Source organism: Typopeltis vanoorti, chromosome 23 (assembly GCF_054136105.1).
Source record: "Typopeltis vanoorti isolate ZY-2024b chromosome 23, IOZ_Tvanoo_1.0, whole genome shotgun sequence".
NCBI lineage: Eukaryota > Metazoa > Arthropoda > Arachnida > Uropygi > Thelyphonidae > Typopeltis > Typopeltis vanoorti.
The window spans coordinates 66827690-66855190 of NC_143571.1; the positions used below are offsets into that span (position 1 = coordinate 66827690).

At 34.4% G+C, this 27501-nt stretch overlaps 1 protein-coding gene across 2 annotated transcripts in view; it reads left to right on the plus strand.

Moving 5' to 3' along the window:
- Window positions 1–27501, plus strand: part of GPHR (Golgi pH regulator) — a 314568-nt gene that overhangs the window by 16899 nt on the left and 270168 nt on the right. For both annotated transcript variants that reach the window (XM_090412614.1, XM_090412615.1), the window contains exon 2: window positions 7700–7759. In XM_090412614.1, coding sequence (XP_090268740.1) covers window positions 7700–7759 — 60 coding nt within the window. The remainder of the gene's footprint in view (window positions 1–7699; window positions 7760–27501) is intronic.

The following is a 27501-nucleotide window of genomic DNA, read 5'->3' on the forward strand; positions in this document are numbered from 1 at the left end:
TTATGATCGACTTAGAAGAATACTATCTTTGGTCCCATGGTATCAGTTACTGAATGGAAAAAATGTCAGCAATGCTTGGGAATCTTTGAAAAAGTGCTTGAATTAGGCGGTATCTGAATGTATCCCTAGTGTTCGAAGAATAAATAGGTTGGAAGTGAAATGGATGTGCAGCCTTATTATAGCTAGAGATCCACAAGAAGAAGATGATGTGGAAATAATATCGTGAGAATAAGAATGAAAGGAGCTATGAAATATATAAAGCTCAGGCCAGAAAAGTAACGAGTATTATGAGAAAAGCTAAAACGGAGTATGAAAAGAAATTGGCCATGCAAGCTAAAGGCAATCCAAAAGAATTTTATTGTTATGTCACAAGCAAAAGAAAGAATGGATGTGGAAGAATAACTTTATTGAATGCAGATGGTACACGAGTGTTGGAAGCTAAGGAGATTGTTCAGTTAATGAGTGCTCACTTTGCTAAGATATATCAACCAGGTGTATGTAGTATGGTGCACAGTGCTACTGCTACGTTGGATGAAGAGTTAGAGGTTCATGAAAATGAGGTTGAAGAGCTCTTGCATAACCTGGATAAGAATTTGTCAATAGGGACAGATGGAATATCTGCCTGTTTGTTAAAGGAATGTTCAGCTGAATTGGCTAGGCCTTTCACACATTTGTATAACTCGAGTCTCAGCTCAGGAATGATACCACAGGAATGTATGATGGTTCCATTGCACAAGGGTGGTGCAAAAATGGATATGTCTAACTACTGACCTATTAGTTTCTCTGGTGTGGTAGTGAAGATTTTAGAGAAGTTGGTAAGAACTTGCATACAGAAATGGATAGACAAGCATTCTATACTCTGCAGGGAACAGCATGGGTTTACTAAATGAAGGTCATGTTTTATAACAGTGTTACAGCCGAGTTGGATAAAGGGAATGGATACACTATGATAATGTTTAATTTTTCAAGGCATTTGATAGGATACCACATGATAGGCTGTTGTGTTAACTGCAGAATATGGGATTGGAACATAATCTGTTGACTTGAATCAGGGGATGGTTGACAGACAGATATCAAAAAGTGGTATACAGTGGGTTACCACTGGTACACCACTTTTTTAAGATACACCACTGGTTACCTTAAATCTGCTAGATTTAAGGTAACCAGTGGTGTATACCTCAGGATTCAGTCCTTGGGCCATTATTGTTCAATCTGTACATTAAGGACATCAAGCAGTGTCTATCATCAGATTTGCAATTGTTTGCTGATGATGCAAAGATAGGCAGGGCAATCAGGGATGCTACTGATATTCAGCAATTACAAAATGATTTGAATAGACTGGAAATCTGGGCAAATGAAAATGGCTGTCAGTTTAATGTTAGTAAGTGTAAAGTTATACACTTTGGCGTGATTAGAGTTCCAGTGGCATATTATATTAGCGGGGTTATGCTAGGAGAAACTGAAGAGGCAAAGGATCTTGGTGTATTGGTGGATGGATAAGAATTTAAAGTTCAAAGGTCACATAGCAAAAGTTGCAAATACAACTCAGAGGATAATTGCTATGTTGAAGCGAACCTTGACATGTAAGGATAAGGAAGTAATTTTGCCTCTTTATAAGGCTTTGATAAGACCACACTTGGGTAAGACCACACTTTTATCAAGGGGATAAAGAAGTTGTTGAAAGGGTGGAAAGAAGAGTTGCAAAGATTATATCTGGATTTTATGATTTAGATTATGAGGACAGATTGTGAGTATGTGGATTGCAGACTCTGGTTTACAGGAGAAAGAGGGGTGATATGATAGAGGTCTATAAACATTTGAATGGGTGTTATAGCATTTCAAACGATGAAATTTTTTGCGATATGGAAGGCGGGGAGAGAACACGGGGGGGCATCCATGGAAGTTACATTTATTTGCAGTCAAGAAAGGGATAGGAGCTAGGTTTTTCTCTCAGAGAGCAGCAAGTGAGTGGAATAATTTGCCCTTAGGGGTAGTGTGTGTGCATCTAGTGCAAATGAATTTAAGGGAAGGTATAATAGCTGGGTTGGGTAATTTACAGCCTCCCTCGATGAGTCCTTGACTCCCTGGAGGTCTCAGATGATAATAATAATAATAATAATAATGAGATCATTCCTCTGGTCATTCTGTGATCTGTACTAAATAAATCTAAAATTATTGAGCACCTGTACAGAGGTATATAGGCTTGTATTTAGGCAGAGAATGAAGTCAATCTCCCTCTTGCTATTTCCATCAGGAAAAATATCTGTCTGCCATCTGTTAAACCTCTTTTTGAATACTGAATTCATTATTGTTAAATTATTGCTTGCTGCTAAGTTAAATATAATTCTCCCTGTGCATTTCTAGAACTATAACTATATGGTCCTAGCACTTTGTCCTGTTGTGATGTCCTTAATCCTATTGTGACATTGAAGCCTCCCCATTGCTATTAACTCTTGTATTTTCTCTTTGGAAATTATACTTGATAGATGATTATAAAACTCTTCTATTTCTTTTAAACTATGACTTGAGGTAGGAGCATATACCTTAATGATTGAGATCTCTTTGTTTATGAGTTTTATTTTTAGGCTTGCAATTCTTTCTGAGTATCCTTTGAATTCTACTATATTTTGTTTCCATTTATTTTTTATAATGAATTCTGAATTGCAAGTATTTGTTCAGCTAGGTGCCTAACTTCTGATATTCCAGGTATATCCCCTTTTATAAATTTAAGGGCTTCTTCCAGTTCTAGCTTCCAGAACACTTAAATCTTTCCTCTGATTTAAGTGTGCTAGTGTTTAGAGTTGAAATGTGTAAGTTGGTGGTTTTCCTGTTTTTTTACATCCAATGAAGGCCTTCCAGAAGGATTTGAACCAACACCATCATTTCTCCTGGGAAGATTTGTCAATTTCAGTTTTAGCCTGTTTTGGCCCTGGGCAGTGCAGCTCTTATGTTTTCTGCAGTTACAATTAACATTATCACAAGATTCAACACTCTTGATCCTAAGTCTCCTCTTTCACATACTGTCAAGATTAATTATCCCTCAGTAATGTTATAAATTTTCTTTATTTTCAACTGTATGCTGTTTCATCCTTCCTGTGTTCCTAGACAGGAAGGAGATTTTAAACTCTTCCACAATTGTAGCAAGCTGTGATTTTACTTTGTGCATAACTTTTGTTTGCTTACACTATGGTAAAATATGGATGAAAACAAGAATATAATTTCTTGTGAAGTATAACATAGATTTCATAATAATAATAATTATTATTATTAACCTTCCAAACGGCCAGGACGTCTATAGACGTCCAACTAAATCTGGATATGATTCAGCCCACCTGTTTAAAGAACCAGGATGAGAAGTGCAATTTGACCATCCTGTCCATTAGAAGGTGTGATAAACCCTCACGCTGAAGAGATCGGTTAATCAGATTATCTCACGTTCGTAGCTACCTCTCAGTTGCCTATAACAAGAAACGCACATCCTTGTTCTATGCTGGTTAACTGGATTTTAGTTATATAGGATAGACTAAAAATCGAGAAATTACTTATATTTTTGTTTTCTCTTTTTATTGTACAATACAATTTTAATTTCTGGACAAAATAAAGGTCTTGCATATACCCAATATACAATTCATTTGTGAGATGGCAAGCAAGAGCAGCAGCAGCAATAGCAGTAATATTTTTCAAGATAATTATCAAATTTAGAATTTTTTGATAATAAAAGTGAACCTGGTCACTATAAATAAAGAAATCATTTTTGGCATAAATACTTCATCAGCCTGTAAAAGAAATGTCAGTTTTACTGTGTTAGGATATCTGAACAACAGAAACCAAAATAAGACATTCTTGCTTGAGGCAATTTAGTGCGACTTCTAGGAAACTTTCTGTCTTGTGTTTCTCAAAAGAGTAATCTAAGACTTTTAGCTTTTCCTCTAGGTAAGAGGATTATTGTCCAGCATTTCTAAGACGTATTTCAGAAATAGCAATCAGCAGAAATAGAAGTAGTAATATTTAGATTTTTTTTAAATAAAAAGAAACAGAAATAACACACTTGAAATTTCTTTGTGTGGTATACTGTTTTACATGTTGAAAATACAGCATAGTATTTCTAAATCTTAGAATAATTTCAGCAGACCGCTGATTTCAGATTCAAAGAAAGAGTACAGAATTAGAAGCTTCGATATACAACAATATATTTGCTTTATTTCTTTTGTCAAAACAGTAAACTGAAATAAGAGATTTTGAATGCTGACTGAAAGCTTTTAAAGCTATAGAAATTTAAAGTAGTTATGCAACTCATTTCCAGGACAAGAGAGGGGGGATTGCAGTAAAAAATCCTAAAAATGAGCATAAATTTTTAATCATTCCATACAAGATATCCTTCCTATTATATTTTCAACATATCTACAGTGGTTAAGCACTGGATATTATAGTAATGTGCATCCTACAAAAAAAAAAAAAAAAAAACCTCTGTTGCAATTTTCAGCAAAAGAAGAAGGCGAAGAGTCTGATAAAATACCATTAAGTATAAATTTTTGATACTAAAAAAGATACAATATCGGCAACCGAGTAATGCAGTTTATAATCATTTGTTGTTCATAAAAAAAACAACAAAACAATCGTTCCTGAAATTGAAATGTGACAATCCATATAAAGGTATTTTGCAAAGAAAGAAAGCAAAATGTCATATTTATTTCACTAAATGTTATTTAAAAATATAAATATTTGATAAAATATTTTAAACTTAAACAAACATTTGAAAATTCGCGAAAAAGAATCTATATTATCAATAAAGTGGAGGAAATTAACTATTACTAAAGTATATTCATTGCAAACTGATCTATGGTCATTTCAGGATTGATTATTTATTTTGGCAGATGTGAAACTTCTAATTTTTGGAAAGAGACACAAGAAATAAATTGTTCAGCAAAAAAAAAACAACAAAAAAAAAAACGATCAAATATCCTAGTACAGTGAAGAAAATTCGAACTAACAGAGTACATGTAAAGACAAGTGACACAAACGTTGCTCGACCACAGTTAATCCGCTAATGGCTCTCAAATCGCCATTAAGGGATTAACAGCGGTGGAGGGTGAATACTTGATAAAAGATAGAATGCCGATGAAGTTTTGATTCATGAAAACGTCTGGGGTAGTCTTGCTATTTCATCCACCTTGGCCGGTAGGAGGGTTAACATATAACCTCTGTAGAATCAAAAGGCTCATCATGGGAAGTCGATGAAAAATTATCAGTGCATCACGCTTTAAACCCATAATTTCTATCCTCTCCATACCTTAGAATTCCATGCACTAACCATTCTCCATGCAAAGAACCTGGGATGGCCTCTTGTTCTATCTACTCTATAAAAAATCTCCTCACATTAATATTGTAACAGTTTCTCACCAACTTACATCACAGCCATATCCCCTCTCCTCCTTCTACTTCAGTTCAACTGCAAGTTGCATTCCTTCAGTCTGTCTTCATATCCTACATTCCAGAGACCTGACAGTGACTTATTGAATCCTCTCTGGACCCTCTGCAAGATATCATCTCTTGAAAACCAGTATTCCATATATGACCTGATGAAGTTTGATCTATGCAGAAACAAAGAGGTATTTTCAAGGTCTTCCTCATAATTTCCATAATCCATTGTGATGTTGCCACAATTTTAGCAGTGTAATTCCTAAACTTCAAGTCTCTGTACACCACAAGTCCTGGATCTCTCATCTCTTCTGCTTTCTTCAGAATTTCCCCATTAATTGTATATTTTGCATTTTAAGACCTTATATTTTGCAACATTAAACTGGGAGCTCCACTCACTTGTTTTCTTGCACAATCTTTTCACATCCTTCTGCATGCATCCGTTCTGCTCCTCATAATTCTTCACAACTTTGCATCATCTGCAAACAGCTATGTATCTCCAGTTAAGCCTGCCTTTTCCATTATGAATAATACACAAACTAAATAATAATGGTCTCAAAACAGACTCCTGCAGCATACTCTGTGGTTACTGCTAAATTAATTGCATCTATATTTCAGATTGTTAGGAACCTTCGTAGTTCAGTCAGTATAGACAAAACTGTTTGGTCGGAAAGACCCAGGTTCGATTCCCATCAGTGATGTAAGGAATCTTTATCTGGTCTCTTCCAATGAAAGGTGAGTTAGCCGGTCTCATACGGAGGTAGGGTTTTTTTTTTTTTTTTTTACTTGGAAACTTGGGATTTTCATCCTCAGAACAGATGCATCTACAGATATAGGACACTTAGAGCCATAGGGAGTAACTGCCTTTTCCTCATATTATGGTGGGAAGGTTGGAAGGCTGTGGGAGCTTAAGTGTTTGTTAAAGCCACTGATGAATGGATATTTCAGATTGTTAGGGCACATCATCAGTAAACTAACAGTGGATATTCAAGTATAATATCTTTTTAATAATGTTTATCAAACAGGTTTATAGTTTGCCACTGACTTGGATGTCCTTATAAAGTGGCAATGAAAAACTCCTTTCACTTTTTAAGGACCGTTCTTTTTAGATTCTTGATCAACCAATTCTGGGATATTCTTAGCTCCTTTCCATTCTTTTAATATATGTAGTGATATCCCATCCAGTCCCACAGCCTTATTAACATTAAGCTTATTTACCTGGCCTGATTGGTTGAGTAGATAGCATGTATGTTCCACATAGCATATATGCAAATTCCACTTTAGGCATTGATGTTTACAGATATCTTTTAAGTGGTAGATGACTTTCATCATCAAGTGCGAGACCATCACTCTGCTTATCTGAAGCTTGAAGTGGTTTGAAAATGGTACCATTCTCTCTCTCTCTCTCTCTCTCACACACACACACACAATCTCTTTTCCTACCCATCATAGCTATCATACCATTCATAATCATAGCCCTTCTCCTCAGTTGCTTGCCACCTCAGCAATACATTGATGACTACCTTTCACACTTCTTTGCAAATCGTATGTTCCACCCAATAGTCAGTTCCTGTGCACTACTTCCCTGCTCCACAGCCTCAGCCACTCTTCCTGTTGTCCCTCCTTTCAAATGCACATTTGCTGTGTTCACTGCCTTTAAGAATGTAATCCAATGGTAGCATACTTTCTTCATTCCTTCTCACATTTCCCTCTCTTTTTCCATTATCCTACCTTTCAGCTTTCTGCTGTCATCATTCCATGACTTTTTTCACAGCAACCATCAGATCAGTGACCAGCTATTTAGAAGAATACAAATCATACATCTGCAATCACAACTATGGTCAATCTGGCCTTGCAGACCATGTTAATATGATTAACATGGTCTTAGGAATTAATAAGATTGGATACAACCCACAGGATCCTCTTTTCTCATAGAGGTCCTCATGCTGACAATACATTGGAATATATTAAATAACTGGAAAATATCAAAGTCAGAGGTACTGTGTAGAAATTTGCTACCATGTATGTGTTTGTATGTAGCCATAATATCTAAATTATTAAATTCCTTGTGGTATATGGTTAAAAATGGTGTAATTTTAATTTGTATTTAAAAAAATTCCTTTAATTGTTTCATCTTTTTTTCCCAATGTCATTGTGCAGCAAAACAGTCCCATAATTATAGTGGTTATACTATGTTAACCTTCATATTCATTTCTTTGAAGTAATAACTGGGCTATATGAGCATATTTATTTTTTTAATTGATTTTTTTTTAAAATTCAGGTTCTTTTTTTTGCTGGTGGATGGGTATTTTTTGTGAAACAACTCTTCAAGGACTATGAGGTAAGTTCAGATTCTTTCTCTCTCTCTCTCATGTAATATTACACAATTATATGTGCAGTGCTTTCCTGACTTGAATAGTTTTGCTTTGTGTCACTTGGGGAATAGACCTAAGTTCAAATGAGAAGTTGTAGGTGTTGATCTGAAATTAAGTCAAGACCTGCATGTACACATAGCACAGCACACATTCAGTCACATATATATATATGCACACAATAGGTCTTTGTTAGGGGAATTAATATGAAGGATTTTGTTCACTGCATTGTGTGTGGAAATGTATTCTTTTTGAAGAGTCAACGATTTCTTGAAGGAAAGTGAGACTATGTTGGAAGTGTTTTGAAAGTGAGTGCCAAATGTGTGGGGGTCAGTTAAACGTTATTATTATGCGACTCCTCCAAGGAGTCCAAAGACTCATCGAGGGAGGGCACCTACTCTTTAACTCTCCATCTCCACCACTCATTCCACCAACTACAATGAACCACAACTAACATCATCATCTACACCAATGCCATCTACTATCCATTAATATTTTCACAGACAATCACAAACATCCATGCTCACAGTGGGATTTGAACCTGCAGCCTTTTGGCTGGAGAGCAGATACGCTAACCACTCAGCCAAAGAGGCCAGCATATGATTAAGTAGCAGAGAATGTTGACACATATGACTGATAGTAAGAATGTTAGTGCAATTTCAGTGAAGATCAGGGGAAACAAAATGAGTCATCATTTTGAACGGGGGTCTCAAGAAGAAGGCAGCATGTATGACAGTGCAAGAGAAGAAGTGTTTGTCTTTCTTCTTCTCTTCAAGGGTTAGGCATTTGTCTGTTCCAGCTTCACTGGTCTTTTCATCTTGTCGCTCGTCTTCCCCCCCCCCGGTCTATATCTATCTACCTCTTTTGGTAGTCGATATCTTTCCATCCTAGACATGTTCTTTCCATTTCTCTCTATATTCCTTGATCTTTTCATTTATGTTATAAATATCTAGTTATTTTCTGTCTTTATTTCTTATATGGTCAAAATTTGTGCATCCTTTAATTGTTCTTAAAAATCTCATCTCTGCAGCTTGTATTTTACTTTCATCTTTCTTTTTAATTGTCCATGTAACAGAGTGGGAGCAGCCATTACTTTGTAAAATTTAGTTAAGTTTCTCGTCTTGTTTTTTTATTCAGCTTTTAATTGTTCCACAGATTTTCTGAAATTTCTTTATTTTTTTCATTATATCTTTATCTTTCAGATATGTTATTATAAATTAAAGATCCCAAGAAATTAGAGTCCTGGTTTAATCCTTTTTCCAAGTGTAAGCATAAAGTTTGTGCTTGAAGTAATTTCAGAACTGGGCAACTCATATAAAGAGGCTGATGACTTCACATTACTTGCCTTAGTCTTCCATAATGCAAAACACATATCCTTACGGACATGTATAATGCTATGCATTATAAGATGGGGTCACTACCCAGACCAGTTTCAGCCTTGATTGAGGTTTCATCAGTGGGTGCCAGACCCATCTGATACCAAGGCTGAAGTAATGCAGATGCTTACACTTGGATAAAGGATTAAACCAAGAATTTAATTTATAATATACACAAGTAGAAAAACTTGGGTTTATTATGTTATGTTATTGTGCAGCCTAAATAATTAAACTGTGTCATCTGGTCTATTATTTTATTTTCTATAACTATTTTGATCTTACGTGATCCTGACCTTTAAATTCCATGACTTTTGTTTTCTTTTGGGAAATTTTTGAATTGTATTGTTGGCTTATTTTGTTTAACTCGTAAACTGATTTTTGAAGGTCATCTTCATTGTCTTTGAATATAATATAATATAAGTGGAGGTTTCTGTGGTTTAGAAGTTCATAAGGCATATTCCGGTAATTGGACCACATTTTTTTAAATTAAGCTAAGAGCACAATAAAGAAATAAAACCCTAGATTGTTCCAAAGTAGTTAACCTTTCAACATTTTCTAATCCTCTCATGGATTTGTTTAGAATCTCCTCTGATTCTTTGATTTTAGCACTTGTGTGTCAGATGGCTATATCATCTGCATAGCAAGCTACTTTGGTGTCTTCTGTTCTTCCGAGAGTAGATAGTTTACAATATTTCTAAGTCTTTTATTCAGGATTTTACTGTAAATTTCGTAACTTGTATTTAATAAACTTATTTCTCTGTGATTTCCACGATTATCTCTGTCTCCTTTCTTAAATATAGATGTAATCTTAGCTTTTAACCAATCTGGTGGAACCTCATATTTTCTCCAATAGTTATTTATTAATTTTATTGGTATTGGCCTTGGTACAGGAAGAAAGTCTGATTTAAAATCAGCAATGTATTCATACATTGATAATTATGAAATACTGATAATTATGAAGAACGTGCCATTAAACCTGATATCCAAATTGAAAATGTTCAACTCAGTGTTGATTCCTCAGATGATGTTATACTTCTAAATCAATCCAGTACAAGTGCTCAGAACTTCTTACTGGCATTAATTCCTGGAATGGCAAGTAAAATACTTCAGTTATTTAAGTACACTTTTTTTAGTGAGGATGGTAAATTATTATTATTAAAAGAGACCTCCAGGGAGTCAGGGACTCATTGAGGGAAGCTACCTACTACATGCACCAGCTGTTATACTTGTTCTTGAATTCATTTACACTACTTGCACATGCAACATCTAAAGGCAATCCATTCATGCACTACTCTGAGAGAGCAATCTAGTCCTAATCCCCTTCTTGACATTATTCGTTCTCAACTTCCAAAGCTGCCCTCTTGTACTTTCCCCACAATCCATAAAATGAAAAATTCCGTCGTCGTCGTCGTCCGGTAGCATCCTCTAGCAAGAGGGTTGCAGCAGATGAGCAGCTCTTCTCCATTTCTCTCTGTCTGTCGCTTCCATCATTCTTAAACCAGTCCATTCCACAATGTCATTAAACCACTCTCTAATTGGTCTTCCACGTCTTCTCTTCCCCTCAACTTTCCCTTGTAATATAGTTCTTGTCAGGTGTCCCGAAGAACCTCTCAGAAGATGTCCTGCAAATCTAGTCTTTCTTTGCATAATATTCTTTAACAGTGTTCTTTCCATCCCAACTCGTCTTAAAACTTCTTGATTTGATATTCTTTCTGTATAGCTGATCTTTTCCATCTTTCTATAACACCACATTTCCAATGCATTAATTCTTTCCATATCTCTCTTTCTTAGTGTCCATGACTCACTTCCATAACTTGCAATACTCCAAACTGTTGCTTTAACTATTCCAATTCTAACACCTATTTTAGTGTTCTTGTTTATTAAAATTCTCTTCATTTCCATAAATGCTGATTTAGCTTTGCCTATTCTATTTCTAATGTCCAACTCTGAAGTTCCTTTCTCTGAGATCCAGCTACCTAAATATTGAAATCTTTCCTCCACATCTTATTTTTACATTATCTCCTATTTTTCTACCAATTATCATTATCTTGGTCTTTTTTGTGTTAATTCTTAGTCCATACTCTTTACAAGAGTTTTCAATTTTTTGAATAATTTGTTGTAACCCATTTTCACTTTCTGCCATCACTACTACATCATCCACATATCTTAAGTTATTAATGATTCTTTCGTTTATTTTTATTCCTTCTTCTACATCCTCAAGTGCCTCTCTAAACATTTGTTCACTATAAGTTAAACAATAATGGTGATAACTTGCATCCTTGTCTGACTCCTCTCTCCACTGGGAATTCTCCTGTTTCCTCTCCATTTACACACACTGACACTATTTGTTACCAATATAATCTCTTTAAAATTTCCAAATCATAAGAGTCAATATCAGTATTTTCTAGAATGTCAAAAAGCCTTTCATGTTTCACTGTATCAAATACCTTTTCAAAATCTAGAAATCCCAAAAACAACTTTCCACCATGGTTTAGTGTTTTCTCCCCAATAATTCTTAGACGAGTTATAGCCTCTCTAGTTCCTCTGTTGGTTCTGAATCCAAACTGTTCCTCGTTCATTTCTTTTTCTATTTTATTCCTAATTCTCTCTAAAATTATTTGCACCAGAATTTTTGCTGTGCGAGTTATAAGACTTATCATTCTAAAATTGTTACAGTCTAAAACTCCCGTCTTTTTTGGAATGGGGATAAAAATTGATCTTCTAAACTCCTCTGGTAATTCTTGTCCCTCATAAATTCCATTAATAATTTGCCATAACACTTCCATACCTTTTTCACCTATATTCCTTCCAAGTTCTATCTGTATACCATCTATTCCAGGGGATTTTCCTTCTTTCATCTTTTGAATTGCTAGATTCAATTCCTCCCTCATGATGCACATGTTCTTTCTGCCCACTATGTTCTTTCCTTTGATTTTCTCCTCTTTCCCTGTCTTCGTAAAGTTTACTTACACGTTCTTCCCATCTCTGTAATATCTTCTCTTTTTCTAACAGAATTTCACCTCTTTCATTCTTGATTGCTCCAGTCCTTAGCATCTTTCTCCTTCCTGTCATCATATTAATGTTTTTATAAACACCTTTTATGTCCTTTCTTTCTGCCTTTGCTGTTGTATCTTTACTTATTTCATCTAACCACTCTTCCTTTTTCCTTCTTATCTCTCTTTGTATCTCCCTACTCAAGTCTTTATACTGCTTTATTTTTTCTCCTCTGTTTTACTATTAACTAACGTTCTTCTTTGTGTTATTTTCCTCAAAATATTTTCCGTCATCCATGGTTTCTTTCTTTTCTCTCTTTCCTCCTCTCTTTTAGCTAAATGTAATTCTGTAGCAGTAATTATGCTTTCCTTCAGAATCTTCCATTTTTCACTTGCATCATCATTTTCTTGTATGTTTCTCTCGTTCATTTCTTCCTCTACTTTCTTTGAGAATTCATCGCTGTACTTGGTATCTTCAGCCGCTCCATGTTCCATGATTTGTTCCATTTCCCTGTAGTTTTTTAGATTAATCCTTATCTTAGTTGACAACAATATGTGATCTGTATCACAGTCTGCTCCTGGATATGTTGTCACATCTTTTATAATGTTTCTATATCTTTGGTTTATCAAAATATAATCGATCTGATTTCTTCTACTATTTATATCCTCCCCTGGGGCTTTCCATGTGTACAATCTTCTTGGATGTTTCTTAAACCAAGTGTTCATAATTGCTAAATCATGCTTTCTACAGAAATCCAACAACATATCTCCTCTTTCATTTCTCACACCCAATCCAAATATCCCAACAATATCTTCCTCCCTTCCTCTTCTGATTTTTGCATTCATATCGCCTTGTATTATAATTATATCTTTGATGGAATTAAAAATTCCATCAATCAACTGAATTCTGTATATTCCTTCAGAAGTTTGTAAATTTCAATCATATCACTCCTGTTTCTTCTATTTGCTAGTGTGTGCAGTCTACAAATTCTCAATTTCTCTTCATAATTGGTATTCCACAATATTTATATCATTTTTAACACACTCCTTTGCACTCTCTCTCTCCACAGTATCAGAATCACGATGGAAACAAGGAGACCAAACCTGTGCACAGTAGACTAGTGAGGTCTTATCAAGGCCTCATATAGAGGCAAAATGACATCCTTATCTCTACATGTCAAAGTTTGTTTCAGCATTGGAATTATCCTCTGTGTTGTATTTGCAATCTTTGTTACATGGCCCTTGAACTTCAACTTTCTATCTATTAAAACTCCAAGATCCCTAGCCTAATGATTTTCTAACATAATCCCACCAATGTAATATGACATTGGATATCTAATCTGACTGAAGTGCATGTTGTGGACTTACACAAGGACTTGAATAGATTGTAATGAGTAGGAAAGTGAGTGGATCTGTTTGTTTAGTGTTGCAAAGTATAGGTTCTGCAATTTGGTAAACGTTTACCAACACTGAACTGACAGCCATTTTCCAATGCCCACAATTCTAACCTATTCAAATCATTCTGCAAGTACTATACAGCTGCATTCCTGATTACCTTTTCTATCTTTGCATCATCAGCAAATGTGATAATTTACAGTAAATTAAATTTAAAAATAGGTAATAGAATAAAGAAAGCTAGTTAGGTGGGGAGCCAGTTGAATAAATGGGTATGGAATAAGAGAAAAATTAGCCAAAACATTAAGCTAGCAGTATAACGAGACCGTTCAAATCAATATTTGGAGAGTCTACTAGAAGGCTACTTTTTCCGGGCCATTGAGAAACAGCTTTTGAAAACATAAGTTTTATTTTTGTAGCAGTTAGTGATATTGATAAAATTTTATCAATTTTTCATAGCTTAGTGTACCTGTATGATTACAGAGCTTTGTTGATTTGATACAAATATTTCTTTTACTAAATTTTGAAGTTTGTGAAGAATAACAAAATGATGGTACAAATGAGATCTGTATTTCATGCAGTGCAAAAATCAGATGTAATTAACAGTGTAGAATTTTTGAGAATGGTTTATTGTTGTGAGTGAAACACATATACATGGCATAATATAGAGACTGAACAGGAGATGAGAGAAGATATAGGTATGTTGGAAGAAAATATTGGAGAGTTTAGGGAGAGCTAGGATACAGAAATGGGTTGATAACAGCAGCATTTTCTGTTATTGTTAGCATGGATTTGTTAAAGGAAAGTTATGTTTTTCAAATTTGCTTATGTACTGTGACAAGGTGACAAATATATTAGACAAGGGATATGCATGTACTGTCGTGTACTTGGATTTTGCAAATGCTTTTAATATATTGCCACATGGCAAGTTAGTATCTAAATTGAAATGGAGATTGGATAACAAACTGCTGATTTGTATAGGTATCAGCAAGTTGTATGTGGGGATGCAGTATCCTGAAAGAAGAAAGTCACTATTGTTGTGCTGCAGGGGTGGGGGGTGTCTTGTTTGGGGCCATTTGTTGTTCAATGTGTATGTTAGTGATGTTAGGATTGGTTTAACTGCAGACATGCAGCTGCTTCCAGATAATGCAAAATTGGGGAGAAGAATGAGGAGTCAAGCAGATGTTGTGGCCTTACACAAGTACTCAAATTGACTGTAATGAGTAGGAAAGTGAGTGGATTTGTTAGTTCAGTGTTGCAAAGTATAAGGTTCTGCAATTTGGTAAAGCATGATGGAAATCAAAGTGTACACTTGGTGGGGAGATTTTGAAGTAGATAAAGGAGATGAGAGAATCTGGGAGTGGCAATGGACCTTAAGTTTAAGAGTCACAATGCACAAATTGTGACATTGTGACATTTGAATATGGCAATGATGTGGCTTCATGTGTGCGGAACTAAAGAGCTTATAGTTCTTTTGTACATGGCCTTGATTAGGACTTGTGCACAGATTTGGTCACCTGGTTTTCATGATGATATATAAAGGGTCCACAGAAGATTTACTGTGGTGGTAATCTTTGGAATGTGGAGTATGAAGACAACTGAAGAAAATGCATTTTCCAGTCTAATGTTATGCCTTAATGCATAACATTAGACATATCCACAAGGATATGTGTTTTGCATTATAGGAGATACTGAGATAGGAGTGTTGGTAGCTTGCTCCACCTTGCAACGAGTTGCCCTGGTGTTGTACCACCTTACCCCAGTCCTGAGGATACTTTCAGGCGCAAACTTTGTTTGCTCACACTTGGATAAAGGATTAAACTAAATTTATTATTAGTATGAAGACAAATTGAAGGAACACAATTTGCAAAACCTCTTGAACAGAAGGAGGAGAAGATGGGATATGATTGAGACATATGTCAGTCAGGAGTTATTAATCAGCTTAATGTGGGAGGTTTTCATTGAATGGAAGGGAAGGTAGAACAAGAGGCCATCACTGGAAACTGTATAAGGAGAGTGCAAGTAAAGGAGTGATGAGCAAGTTCTTTCCATGGAGAATGGTTGATGAGTGGAATGCGTTGTCTGAGAGTGTGGCAAATGAAGATAGGCTTATTGAGTTTAAAACACATTTTGATGAGCTCAGTGTGTGCCTCCTGTGATGAGTCTTTTGACTCCATGGGGGTGTCTGGTATTATTAACTTATGGATCTAAGAGTTGGGTTAGAAATAAAATAGTTAATCAAAGACCACTGAAATGAGAGTTCTAAAAAAATTAGTGGGGGTGAACATATGACACCATTGGCAGAATCATATTAAAAATGAAGATTAAAAAGGAACTTGATATTATTATAGCTCTGCTCACACATTCAAGAATGTGTAAACAGAGCTAATAGATCATGGTCACTTAAAAGAGAATTGGAGAAGAAAAGTTAGAAAACAAGTGTTTGATGTCAGTATGGAGAAGAAAAAAGATCTAGAGGAAGATCAAGATATCTAGGTGGATGTAGTTAAGTATTTGGAGAGCAACAAAACAAAATACGTTTGGAAAACAGTTGTTAATATGAAGTTAGTAATAATATAAACTTAATCATTTAGTATTGTCATAGCATTCTTTATACCTCTCGAGTTTACACGTAAAGAATTTGATTATGATAATAATTGATGTAGAGGAAATTTTTAAGTACATGATTTGAGATGATGGTAGTGAGAACAGTCATTCCTGAAAATTGAGAAAGATTGTATTTAGCAAGGTTGTTAGGATAGATTTTTTTCTTGAAGAGTGATGAAAGTGGGATAGCTTGCTAGAGAAGATATAGGTATGTCTTGATTGTCAAATTGATTGTAATGAATAGGAAAGTGAGTGGATTTGTTAGTTCAGTGTTGCCAAGTCTAAGGTTCTGCAAGTTGGTAAAGAATGATGGGATGCAAAGTGTACACAGTGGAGAAATTTTGAAGTAGATAAAGGAGATGAGAGATCTGGGAGTGGCGATGGATCTTAAGTTCAAGGGTCACAATGCACAAATTGTGACATTGGAATATGGGAATGATGTGGAGGACCTTTATGTGTGGAAATAAAGAGCTTATAATTCTCTTGTATAAAGCCTTGATTAGGACTCATGTGAGTTAATGCATATTTCTTATATGCATTAACTCACAACAAACGTTGTGAGTGTTTTGTTGGTGAATGAATTCATGGACAGGTATCATAAGCAATGCATATTGTGTGAATCAAATTAGTGTTTGCCTCCAGCCATGATTCTTTTGATTCCATGAGATACTCTTAATAATAATCATAACGTTTCAAGTTTCTGAATGTGTTTAGCAAGGTTGTCAGGATAGATTTTTTCCTTGAGTGATGAAAGTAGGATATAGGTTGCCAGAGTTTGTTGTGAGTGTTTTGTTGGTGAATGAATTCAAGGATAGGCATGGTAAGTAATGCATGTTGTGTAAATCAAGTTAGTGTTTGCCTCCAGTCATGATTCTTTTGATTCCATGAGATACTCTTAATAATAATATTAACATTTCAAGTTTCTGATCTGTTAGAGTTAGTTTTCCAGTCTTATACTATGTGTGAATATTAACTGTTGCTATGCATGACATTTTTTGCAAACCACATAACTAACTTCTTACCATGTTCTCTGGTATGAAGGTTAATATCATGGTAATGCGACTAGTATGCTGTTTTTCTATTTCACTCACCTGTTAACTTTAGATGGATATATCAGAACAAACCTGATATGTAGGTGTTCCCGCCAGGAGTTTCTATTTACAACATGCTTCATCTGTTTTGTTTAAGTCTATGCCCCTCCCCCCCGTATCATATTGAGGCAGGACCAAGGAAGGCATTACAATTAATAACACCTTTGAAAAATGAGGAAAGTTGTTTGTGGTAGGTCTCTGAAAGATCTGATCAAATCATGTGTCTTAAATTTTTTGTTTGTCATAAGTAACTATGATACCTATCATAAATTTAGTTTAATCCTTTATCCAAGTGTGAGCAAACAAAGTTTGCACCTGAAAGTATCTTCAGGACTGGGGTAAGGTGGTACAACACCAGGGCACTCCTTGCAAAGGTGGAGCAAGATACCAACACTCCTTACTCAGTATCTCCCATAATGCAAAACACATCTCCTTGCGGATATGTCTAATGTTATGCATTAAGGGAAGGGCCACAACCCAGACTAGTTTCGACCTTTATTGAGGTCTCTTCGGTGGGAGCCAGGCCAAGTATTAGCAGGTCATCTCTACGTATAGGAGTTGCCAAATACCACCTTACCCCAGTCCTGAAGATACTTTCAGGCGCAAACTTTGTTTGCTCACACTTGGATAAAGGATTAAACTAAATTTATTATACTCTAACCAAGCGAAAAATAAACTTTCAACATCTTTCTCTAAATCCAGAGTAATTTATTAAAAAATGGTGACACACTATTTGGCAACTCCTATAGGTAGAGATGACCTGCTAATGCTTCTGCCTGGTATCTCCACTTGGGCCTGGCTCCCACTGAAGAGACCTCAATAAAGGTCGAAACTAGTCTGGGTTGTGGCAATTCCCTTAATGCATAACATTAGACATATCTGCAAGGAGATGTGTTTTGCATTATGGGAGATACTGAGCAAGGAGTGTTGGTAGTTTGCTCCACCTTTGCCAGGAGTGCCCTGGTGTTGTACCACCTTACCCCAGTCCTGAAGATACACTTGGGCCTGGCTCCCACTGAAGAGACCTCAATAAAGGTCGAAACTAGTCTGGGCTGTGGCCCCTCCCTTAATGCATAACATTAGACATATCCGCAAGGAGATGTGTTTTGCATTATGGGAGATACTGAGATAGGAGTGTTGGTAGCTTGCTCCACCTTTGCAACGAGTTGCCCTGGTGTTGTATCACCTTACCCCAGTCCTGAGGATACTTTCAGGCGCAAACTTTGTTTGCTCACACTTGGATAAAGGATTAAACTAAATTTATTATACTCTAACCAAGTGAAAAATAAACTTTCAACATCTTTCTCTAAATCCAGAGTAATTTATTAAAAAAGGGTGGCACACTATTTGGCAATTCCTATAGGTAGAGATGACCTGCTAATGCTTCTGCCTGGTATCTCCACTTGGGCCTGGCTCCCACTGAAGAGACCTCAATAAAAGTCGAAATTTATTAAAAAAGTAATTTATTAATTACTTTTTTATTTAATTTTTTACTTAATTACGATTAATTACCAGAGTAATTTATTAAAAAAGGGTGGCACACCATTTGGCAACTCCTATAGGTAGAGATGACCTGCTAATGCTTCTGCCTGGTATCTTCACTTGGGCCTGGCTCCCACTGAAGAGACCTCAATAAAGGTCGAAACTAGTCTGGGTTGTGGCCCTTTCCTTAATGCATTAGACATATCCGCAAGGAGATGTGTTTTGCATTATGGGAGATACTGAGTAAGGAGTGTTGGTAGTTTGCTCCACCTTTGCAAGGAGTGACCTGGTGTTGTACCACCTTACCCCAGTCCTGAAGATACTTTCAGGTGCAAACTTTGTTTGCTCACACTTGGATAAAGGATTAAACTAAATTTATGATACCTATTTGCAACAAGTTTTCCAGTGCCCTAGTCTTTATCACCATTTGGACCAATACTTGGGCACCCAAACATTCAAGAAACTGCTTTGGCAATTATGGCAGTTTTGACAGATCGATTCATCTATCTTTGATATCATCAGAGCAAGACAGATCTGGCACAAACACCCAGTATGTAGCAAGAGCAGCACATTACTGTACTGGGAATTTTTATTTATTTATTTTTGATTTGTCTTTGCTGATTGGATAGGCATAGTTATAAAAATTTACAGATGGAAGATTTATGTAGATAAATATTTAATAGATGTAAAATTTTTGCCTTATTGAAATATTTTAATTGAGTTCTATTATTCAATTCTATTAAAGATGTCTTTGATTCTAAAACAAAAATTTTGCATCTCTTAAATATTTATCCATGTCTTCTATCTCTAATTTTTTGTAGCTCTTTTCTTATGTTTTGTACTCGAAGAGTATGTTTGTTCAGTATGGATAAATTTGTGTCACACCTCGAACATGATTCAGTGTTAAACCTGAGTTGCAGACAAATCACAAGTTTCTTAAAACCAACAAGGGTGATCAATTAACAGTTGAATGATTATGGACATCCAGTGTATGGATAAAACCAACTAAACAGCATTTCACCTCATGCCATAGCTTTCTGTCTTCTGCAGAACCACTGAGTAAGAAAGCAGGAACCACCAAGCTAGACCTCTGATAAAAATCACCTTATGACACTAACATCTGGAATGAGCTACAACTGCCACTATTAGCTACTGCCTGGCAACTATCCCAGCTGGAATACTTAGGCAACTGTGTGTGTGTAGCAAAGATGGGATATCCAAACATGACTTCAGAAAATGGGGCTACTTGAAAGATTAAGGTCTTTGCAAGTGTGGTGAATTGGAAACTATGGAAAATATCTTTAGATGTTCCCACAATTGGATCAACCTTGCACAACCAGAGATTTGGCTGAGTGCACAGATACTGCTATCTGAAGTGGACTAGCATCTAAATTTGAATAGTCATGTTCTTTCTTATATGCATTAACTTGTATTACTATTGTCTTTTTACTGTATATTACAAACTATACTTCTTATTTTATGATTTGTGTAATTTAGCTGCTGAATTTTGCATTGTTTCTAGTGGACAATAAATAAATTGGATACTACACATGAGTTGTAGTATCTGATAAACTAAAGTAAACTAGGAATTTGTATACTCCAGATGATGATGATGACCTTAATATGAAGGTTGAATATGTTGGGGAATTAGAGTAATTATTTATTTGTCTCCATAATTTATTGAAATGAATCCCTAATCTAGGCTGTTTTCTTAAGTATGCTGTCTTATCAGAGTCCATCCTTCGAAATAAGGAAAATTAATGCAACTTTTATGAAATTTCAATGTAAGTGTAAAGGAGAGATATTCAAGTGCAGCCAATTACTTTTCTAAAATTCCAAAATTCATCTCGCACATCCAGAAACTACAATTCTGCCAACATACAGTAAAATAAGTTAAGAAAATTATATATCTGGAAGCTAAAGTCCATATCAAAGGTGGAACTGATAAAGATATAACACAAAATAATATAGCAATCATCCAAAAAAAAAGTGGTATTAGACAAAGACTCATCCAAATATCATGTTAAAACTAGAATAACGAGCTTCAAAGTCGCTATGAAGACCTTGTTATTATATGGATCAGACATCTGGAAACTGAAAAAAACAGGAAACCCAATTAAATGGTTTTCAAACAGTGTTTGAAAAAAATATTAAAAATATTTTGACCACAAATATAATAAAGGATAGATTAGATAAACAAAGTAAAAAAAAAATATTTTCAATGAAAGTGGATAGAGGAAAAATTCCATGGATCTCAGAAGAAAAAAAAAGGAAGAGAGGACTTCTTATATTAATTTGAATGACAGAAAAAGAAAGACAAATGATGGTTTGGAGATCTGAAGAAAGAGAGAGAACTGCAAAATACAGGTCATCATCATCATGCATATCAAGGATTTAGGCCTAGCATGTTACGGCCTTAGAAGTCATCGTTTAAGAGGATGTCCTGGTTTTCTTTTTCCTAATGGCTTGTATTTTAAGGCTTGTTTTGATAATCTTTCTGTTTTCATTCTTTGAACGTGTTCCATCCATTTATGTTTATATTTTTTAATTTTTTTCTATTACTAGTTCTTGGTTTAATTCTTTCATAATTTCTTCTTTTCTTTTGTGATCAAATAGGGTATACTTCGCAGTTTTTCTCATAAACTTCATTTCTGCTGTTGATAATCTTTGTTTGTCTTTTTGTTTTATTGTCTAGATTTTGCTTTCATACATTAAGACTGGTAGGGCTAATGTATTGTATACTTTTAGTCTGGTTTATTTTTGAACTAGGTTTGGTTTAAATATAGAGTTTATTACACGTTATTTTTAAATATTTTGCAATTTTTACGTTTATATCTTTTTCATATGTGATCATACATCCTAGGTAGTTAAATGAATTCACCTGTTCTAAGATCTTGTTATCTATTACTATTTTAGTTCTTGCTGGATCTTGTCCATTAAAGGCCATAGTTTTTGATTTTTCTGTTCATATTATCATACCATAATCTTTGGATATCTCATTTAGATCTAAAATAGCTTTCTGTAAGTGATCTTCATAATTTGTATTTATTATTTGGTCGTCGGCAAAGAGTAGAGTGTTTAAGTTTACTGTAGGAGAAAGTTTAATTCCTTGATGTAAGTTTTTATTCCATTTTATTATTATTTCATTTAAGTAGATATTAAAAAGAGTTGCTGAGAGGGGAAATCCCTGTCGGACCCCTTGGTTTATCTCTCTCGTATATGATAGCTCGTGATTTAATCTCATTTGTATTTATTTATTTTCATATATACTTGTGATAGCTTTTAGGATATTATTTGGTATTTGTCTTTCTTTTAATATGTTAAATAACGTTTCTTTTAACTTTGTCAAATGCTTTTTCAAAGTCAATAAATGCAATATGTGTTTCTAAATTGTATTCTCTTCTTTTCTCTATTATTAATTTTAGGCAGAAGGCCAGGTCTATACATGATCGTCCTTTTCTAAATCCATTCTGTACTTCCAAAATAAAGTTTTCGGATTATTTCATTAGTTTGCTATTTAAGATTCTGCTATATATTTTGTAACAGGAATTTAGTATACTGATACCGCTATAGTTTTTAGGGTCATCTCTATTACCTTTTTTAAAGATAGGAATCACAATTGCTTTTTTCCATTCTATTGGGGGGATACCAGTTGAGTAAACTTTATTTAAAAAATAAGAGTCTTTCTTTGAATCTTGTTCCTGCGTATTTATATAGTTCTGAACCTAGCTTATCTTCTCCAGGTGATTTTCCGTTTCTTGTTTCTTTCAGGCTGATTTCTAATTCTTCTTTAGTTATTTCATTTTTGTTAATTGTTTGCCAGTTGTCTTTTTTAAAATATTTGTCTGTCCACAGTTCTGTGTAGTAATTTAGAAGTTCTTCTAATTTCAATTCAGTGTTTAATATTATGTTTTCTTTGGTATCTGCATTTAAGTGTTTCAAAATCTTATATACATTGTGTCTTATTTTATATAAATTATGTTCTAAATTAGAAACAAATTTGTTCCCTGATTCTCTCTGTCTTTTTCTGACTTCTCTTTTAGCTATGGCTCTTATTCTTTTATATTCTATTTCATCTTCTAATCTTTTACTGCTTAACCATTTGTGATAGACTTCTTTTTTCTTTTTGATTATTTCTTTGATTGTATCATCCCAGATCTTCAGTTTTTTCCTTTTATTGAATTTTTTGGCCTTCATTTGCTGCTGCATTTAGTATTTTTTTTTATATTAAGCCATTCTATTTCTTCATTTTGTTTTATTTTATCTAGATATTGGTTAATTCTTTGTTCATTTAGCCATTGTACATTTGTGTCATTCAATAGTCTAGTTTTATAAACAAATGTTTCAATTTTTCTTTCTGTTCTTGTTACTTGTAAAATTAAGATTACCACCATTTAGGTGGTAATCTTAATTTTATTTTAACAAGGAAGTGGTCACTGCTTATTTCATATCCTCTGTGAACTCTAACATCTAGTGAAAATTTTGATGTCTTTTCATTTAATATGAAGTAATCTAATATTGATTTCCATCCTCTTGCTGCCCAAGTATATTTATGTATGTCTTTATGTTTATAAAAAAAATTCATTATTTTTAGGTTATTATAAACTACCAAGTCAATCAATTTTTTACCATTTCCGTTTAGAGTATGTTCTCCATGTATTCCTATATTATTATTAATTTTTGTGTTTCCAATTCTTGCATTTAAGTCTCCTACTAAAATTACTTAATCATTTTTTATTTATTTTATTATAAATGTTTTGTAGCTGATTATAAAAATCAATATTATCCTGTTCTCTTTCTTCTTCTGGGGCATATAAAAACCAATTATTGTTAATTAGCCTATCTATTTTTATTCTAGCTTCTGTTATTCTTTCATTCCATAATTTATAATGTTTTAACTGTTTTGAAAGGGAGTTATGAATCCAAACCATGACTCCTGCTTGTGCTCTTTGGCCTCTGTCTACTCCACTGTATATCACATTAAAATTTTCGGTTTTCATAGTTCCTTTTAATTTCTTTTTTGTTTCAGTGATTACTACTATTTAAAAATTTTTTTCATTTAATAATTGGTCTAATTCTATTTCTTTATATGCTATTCCTCTTACATTCCAGTTTGCTACATGTATTATATTTTGTCGTTTCCATTTTTGTTTTACCTTTTCCATTCCAGGGTCGTTTCCTATAGATTCAATCCGATTATCTTTTTCTGTTAGCTTACAAGTAGGATTATGTTCTCCATGTCAGGGGACTAGCCTGACGATGGAATAGTTCAGTGGTAGGGCTGCTACCTTAAGGCTTCTGAATTAGCCTTCTTCCGAATTTAAACCCATAGGAGGATTAGGGTATATTGAAGAGGAAAGAGTAGATTATAGAAGAATTATAGTAAGGTTTATAGAGAGGGCATAGTTGTAAGGCCAGAAATGAAAAAACCCCCCATGGGGTCTTTTCATTTCCATGCAAAATACAGGTAACTAGAATATATGAATTTTATTCTCTGGTGTGAGATCACCTCCCCACTTATTGGCGACCTGAAGTGGCTTGAAAGAGTTTCATGTTTGATCTCTATCCAGATTGTGCAAAAATAAATAAAGAGTATAAAAATTGATAAAAATGGGAAAAAAAAAACCTTAGCCCATCCACGGTATAAATGTTCTATAGTAGGGCTTCCCAAACTTTTATGGGTCAAGACCCACTTTCAAAAATGGCAATTTTTCGTTACCCACTCGCTTGTGATGCATATTTTAAAAGGAAGGGGGAGGGTTTGAATAAAAAAAATAGTGCTTTACTCCTTTTAAATTTTTTATTGAATACACTTAATTAATATATTAATTTATTAATCAGATACGTAATGAGGTGTATGTGAAGAATGACTTGTTTTTTATTTTTACTGATGACATCTTTGACGTCCACATTGATATATTATTGTTATTTTCAGACACAAGGTGTTTGATAATTGAAGTTTATTTCAAAATTTGTTTTTAATTCCTGTCATTGCCAAAAATCCAACTTTACACATGTATGAAGTAGTAAAAGGAAGCAGCACTCTTAAAGCTGCGGTAGAAAAAGTTGGATACGCGTTTTGAACAGCTAAAACTGTATCGCTTTTTTACGGTCAACATTCATTTTCAACGAAGTATCTTCGGACAAATCAATTTGCTTTGTCTGCCTTTGTAGATATACCAGTAGCCACATCGTCACTCTGAAATGGATTCACAATCCAGGTGCTTTTCTTACAATTTTTCATTTTGCTGAAATAATAATTGAAACTTTCTGTCAACAAGTCTAGATATGCGACTATTACAGATATTAAGTTGTTAGCTGGTGTCTCTTCATTTTCAATGATAAAAGTTTCGAATGTCTCAAAATAATCATATATTCAGTCTTTAATATTTTTTTCCCATAAATAAAGTTTTTTGGTAAAACCTTGAATTTTTATCATGTACCGCAAATATATCAGCTTCATCCATTCCTTGTAAGTACAAGTTTAGTTTGTTTAATTTCGAAAATATATCTGCCATAAGTGAGCTTCAGAACAAACTTCTCATCATGCCAAGACTTTTTTTTAATAACAGATTGTGTAATCATTTTCAAGTAATCAAGTCTAGTTAGCACTTTGCCCTTGATAGCCAATGTACTTTGCAGAAGAAGAGATTTATGGAAACTTCCCACAGTTTTTCAAATCAGCATGACTGTAACGACTCTTGATGAAATTTATGATTTTCACAGCAGTGTTTAAAATGTTTTTCAAATCATCTGACATAATTTTAGATATTAATGCTTCTCTATGAAGACTACGCTGAGTCCATGATGCATTCAGACTTAGTTTAAGAACACGTGTCACAATACTACTATTTTTACCACGCATTGCTCGTGCACCGTCTGTACATATATCAACACAATTCATCCAATGCATTTCCTTCGATTTTACATAAGTGTCAAGAGTTCCTAAAATTTCTCACTAGTACCTCGAATAATTGGTTTACCAAATAGTATGTCTTTATGTGCCTCATTGTTCCATATAAAATGGATAAAAACAGTCAATTGGGACAAACTTTGGATATCTGTCGACTCATCCAGTTGCATAGAAAAAAATTTACTTGCCCGTCTGAGTGGTTAGAAGATCAGTTTATTAACTCTGTTGATAAACTGATCTTCTAACCACTCAGACATTTCATCGATTCTGCGTGCAACCGTGTTATTTGAAAGTGAAATTAATTCAACCTCTTTCGAGCTCTTGTCACCAAACATAATTCCAACAGCATCTTTTTTTTATCGCTGGGAGTACTAATGACTCGAATGGTGTGAGGCTTACCAGATTGTGCAATTTTCAAACTAATGAGGTATGAGACATGCATAGTTTTTTCATTAATACTAGTGAAATAAGAGAGCATATTTTTTGATTCAGTTCTTTTAGTTTGCTTTCAAAAAATGAAGCAGCTTGTTTTTCAAATCTGCATGCTTTGTCTCAATATGTCGAAATAATTTTATCGCTGGGAGTACTAATGACTCTCGAATGGCGTGAGGCTTACCAGATTGTGCAATTTGCAAACTAATGAGGTATGAGACATGCATAGTTTTTTCATTAATACTAGTGCAATAAGAGAGCATATTTTTTTATTCAATTCTTTTAGTTTGCTTTCAAAAAAATGAAGCAGCTTGTTTTTCAAATCTACATGCTTTGTCTCAGTATGTCAAAATAATTTGTTTGGTCACATACTCTCATTTGCAAGAATCTCACAGCAAATAACACACTGTGGACATAGATCTCCTTTGTCACTCTTCCACGTAAATCCAAATTTGAAGTAGTCAGAATCATATTTTTTTACTGCATTTCATCGTTTTGATAATTCAAAACTTGTTGAAGGATTTTCATCAATTTTCTTTGATTGTTCGTTTCATCTGCAATAGATCCTTCGTTTTGGGTTTCCTTGTCAGCGACTTGCGTTTTCAGCATTACTACAGTAAATATTAAAAAGTAATAATTAGAGAAACACTTATTATTTATATAACATGCTAATTATTAAATTAAGAAAATACACTTTATTTGCTATTACAAACAATAACTTGCATCATTGTGCCTGTTATTTTAACCTGTGACAACATGTAGCTATACTAAGTATGTCGCAACATGTTGTCACGAGTTCGTTCCGGTGAGCATGTCTTGACCTGTTTGTATACTTATCTACATTTTTGAGCTATGTGCTGTAACAAAGTGTAATTGCTGTTGAGAGTTAATTTGATATAGATCTGTGAGCCGAGAGAAACTAGACAGAAATAGTAATTCTCATGTGATCTTTAACTGAATCGACTTTGAATTGTTCATCCGATGACTCTCAATGAGTAAAACTCTCCTAATGAACATGTAAAATACTCTCATATATTAATATTTAATGCGATCCACCCAAAATCAGCTTGTGACCCAGCAGTGGGTTGCTGCCCACACTTTGGGAATCTCTGTTCTATAAGTTTACTTTATGTGGGTGGGAACCACATAAGGTTCCCACCTAAAAATAATCTTTTTGTTTACCATGGGGCACAAAGAGGATAACCAAGCAGATGGCAGAGATTAGAGAGTTGTTCCAAAAAAATGATTGTAAAACTAAACAAAACCAAATAATTTTACAACCATATATTTTAATATAATCTCTAATTCGAAGTATTTTGTAAGAAGTAAAATAGAACTTCATTATTCTCACCAGTAGTCAGTATGTTGTATTTGCAGTCTGAAAGTAATTGCTTATGAACTTTATTATGTTGGATGGCTAGG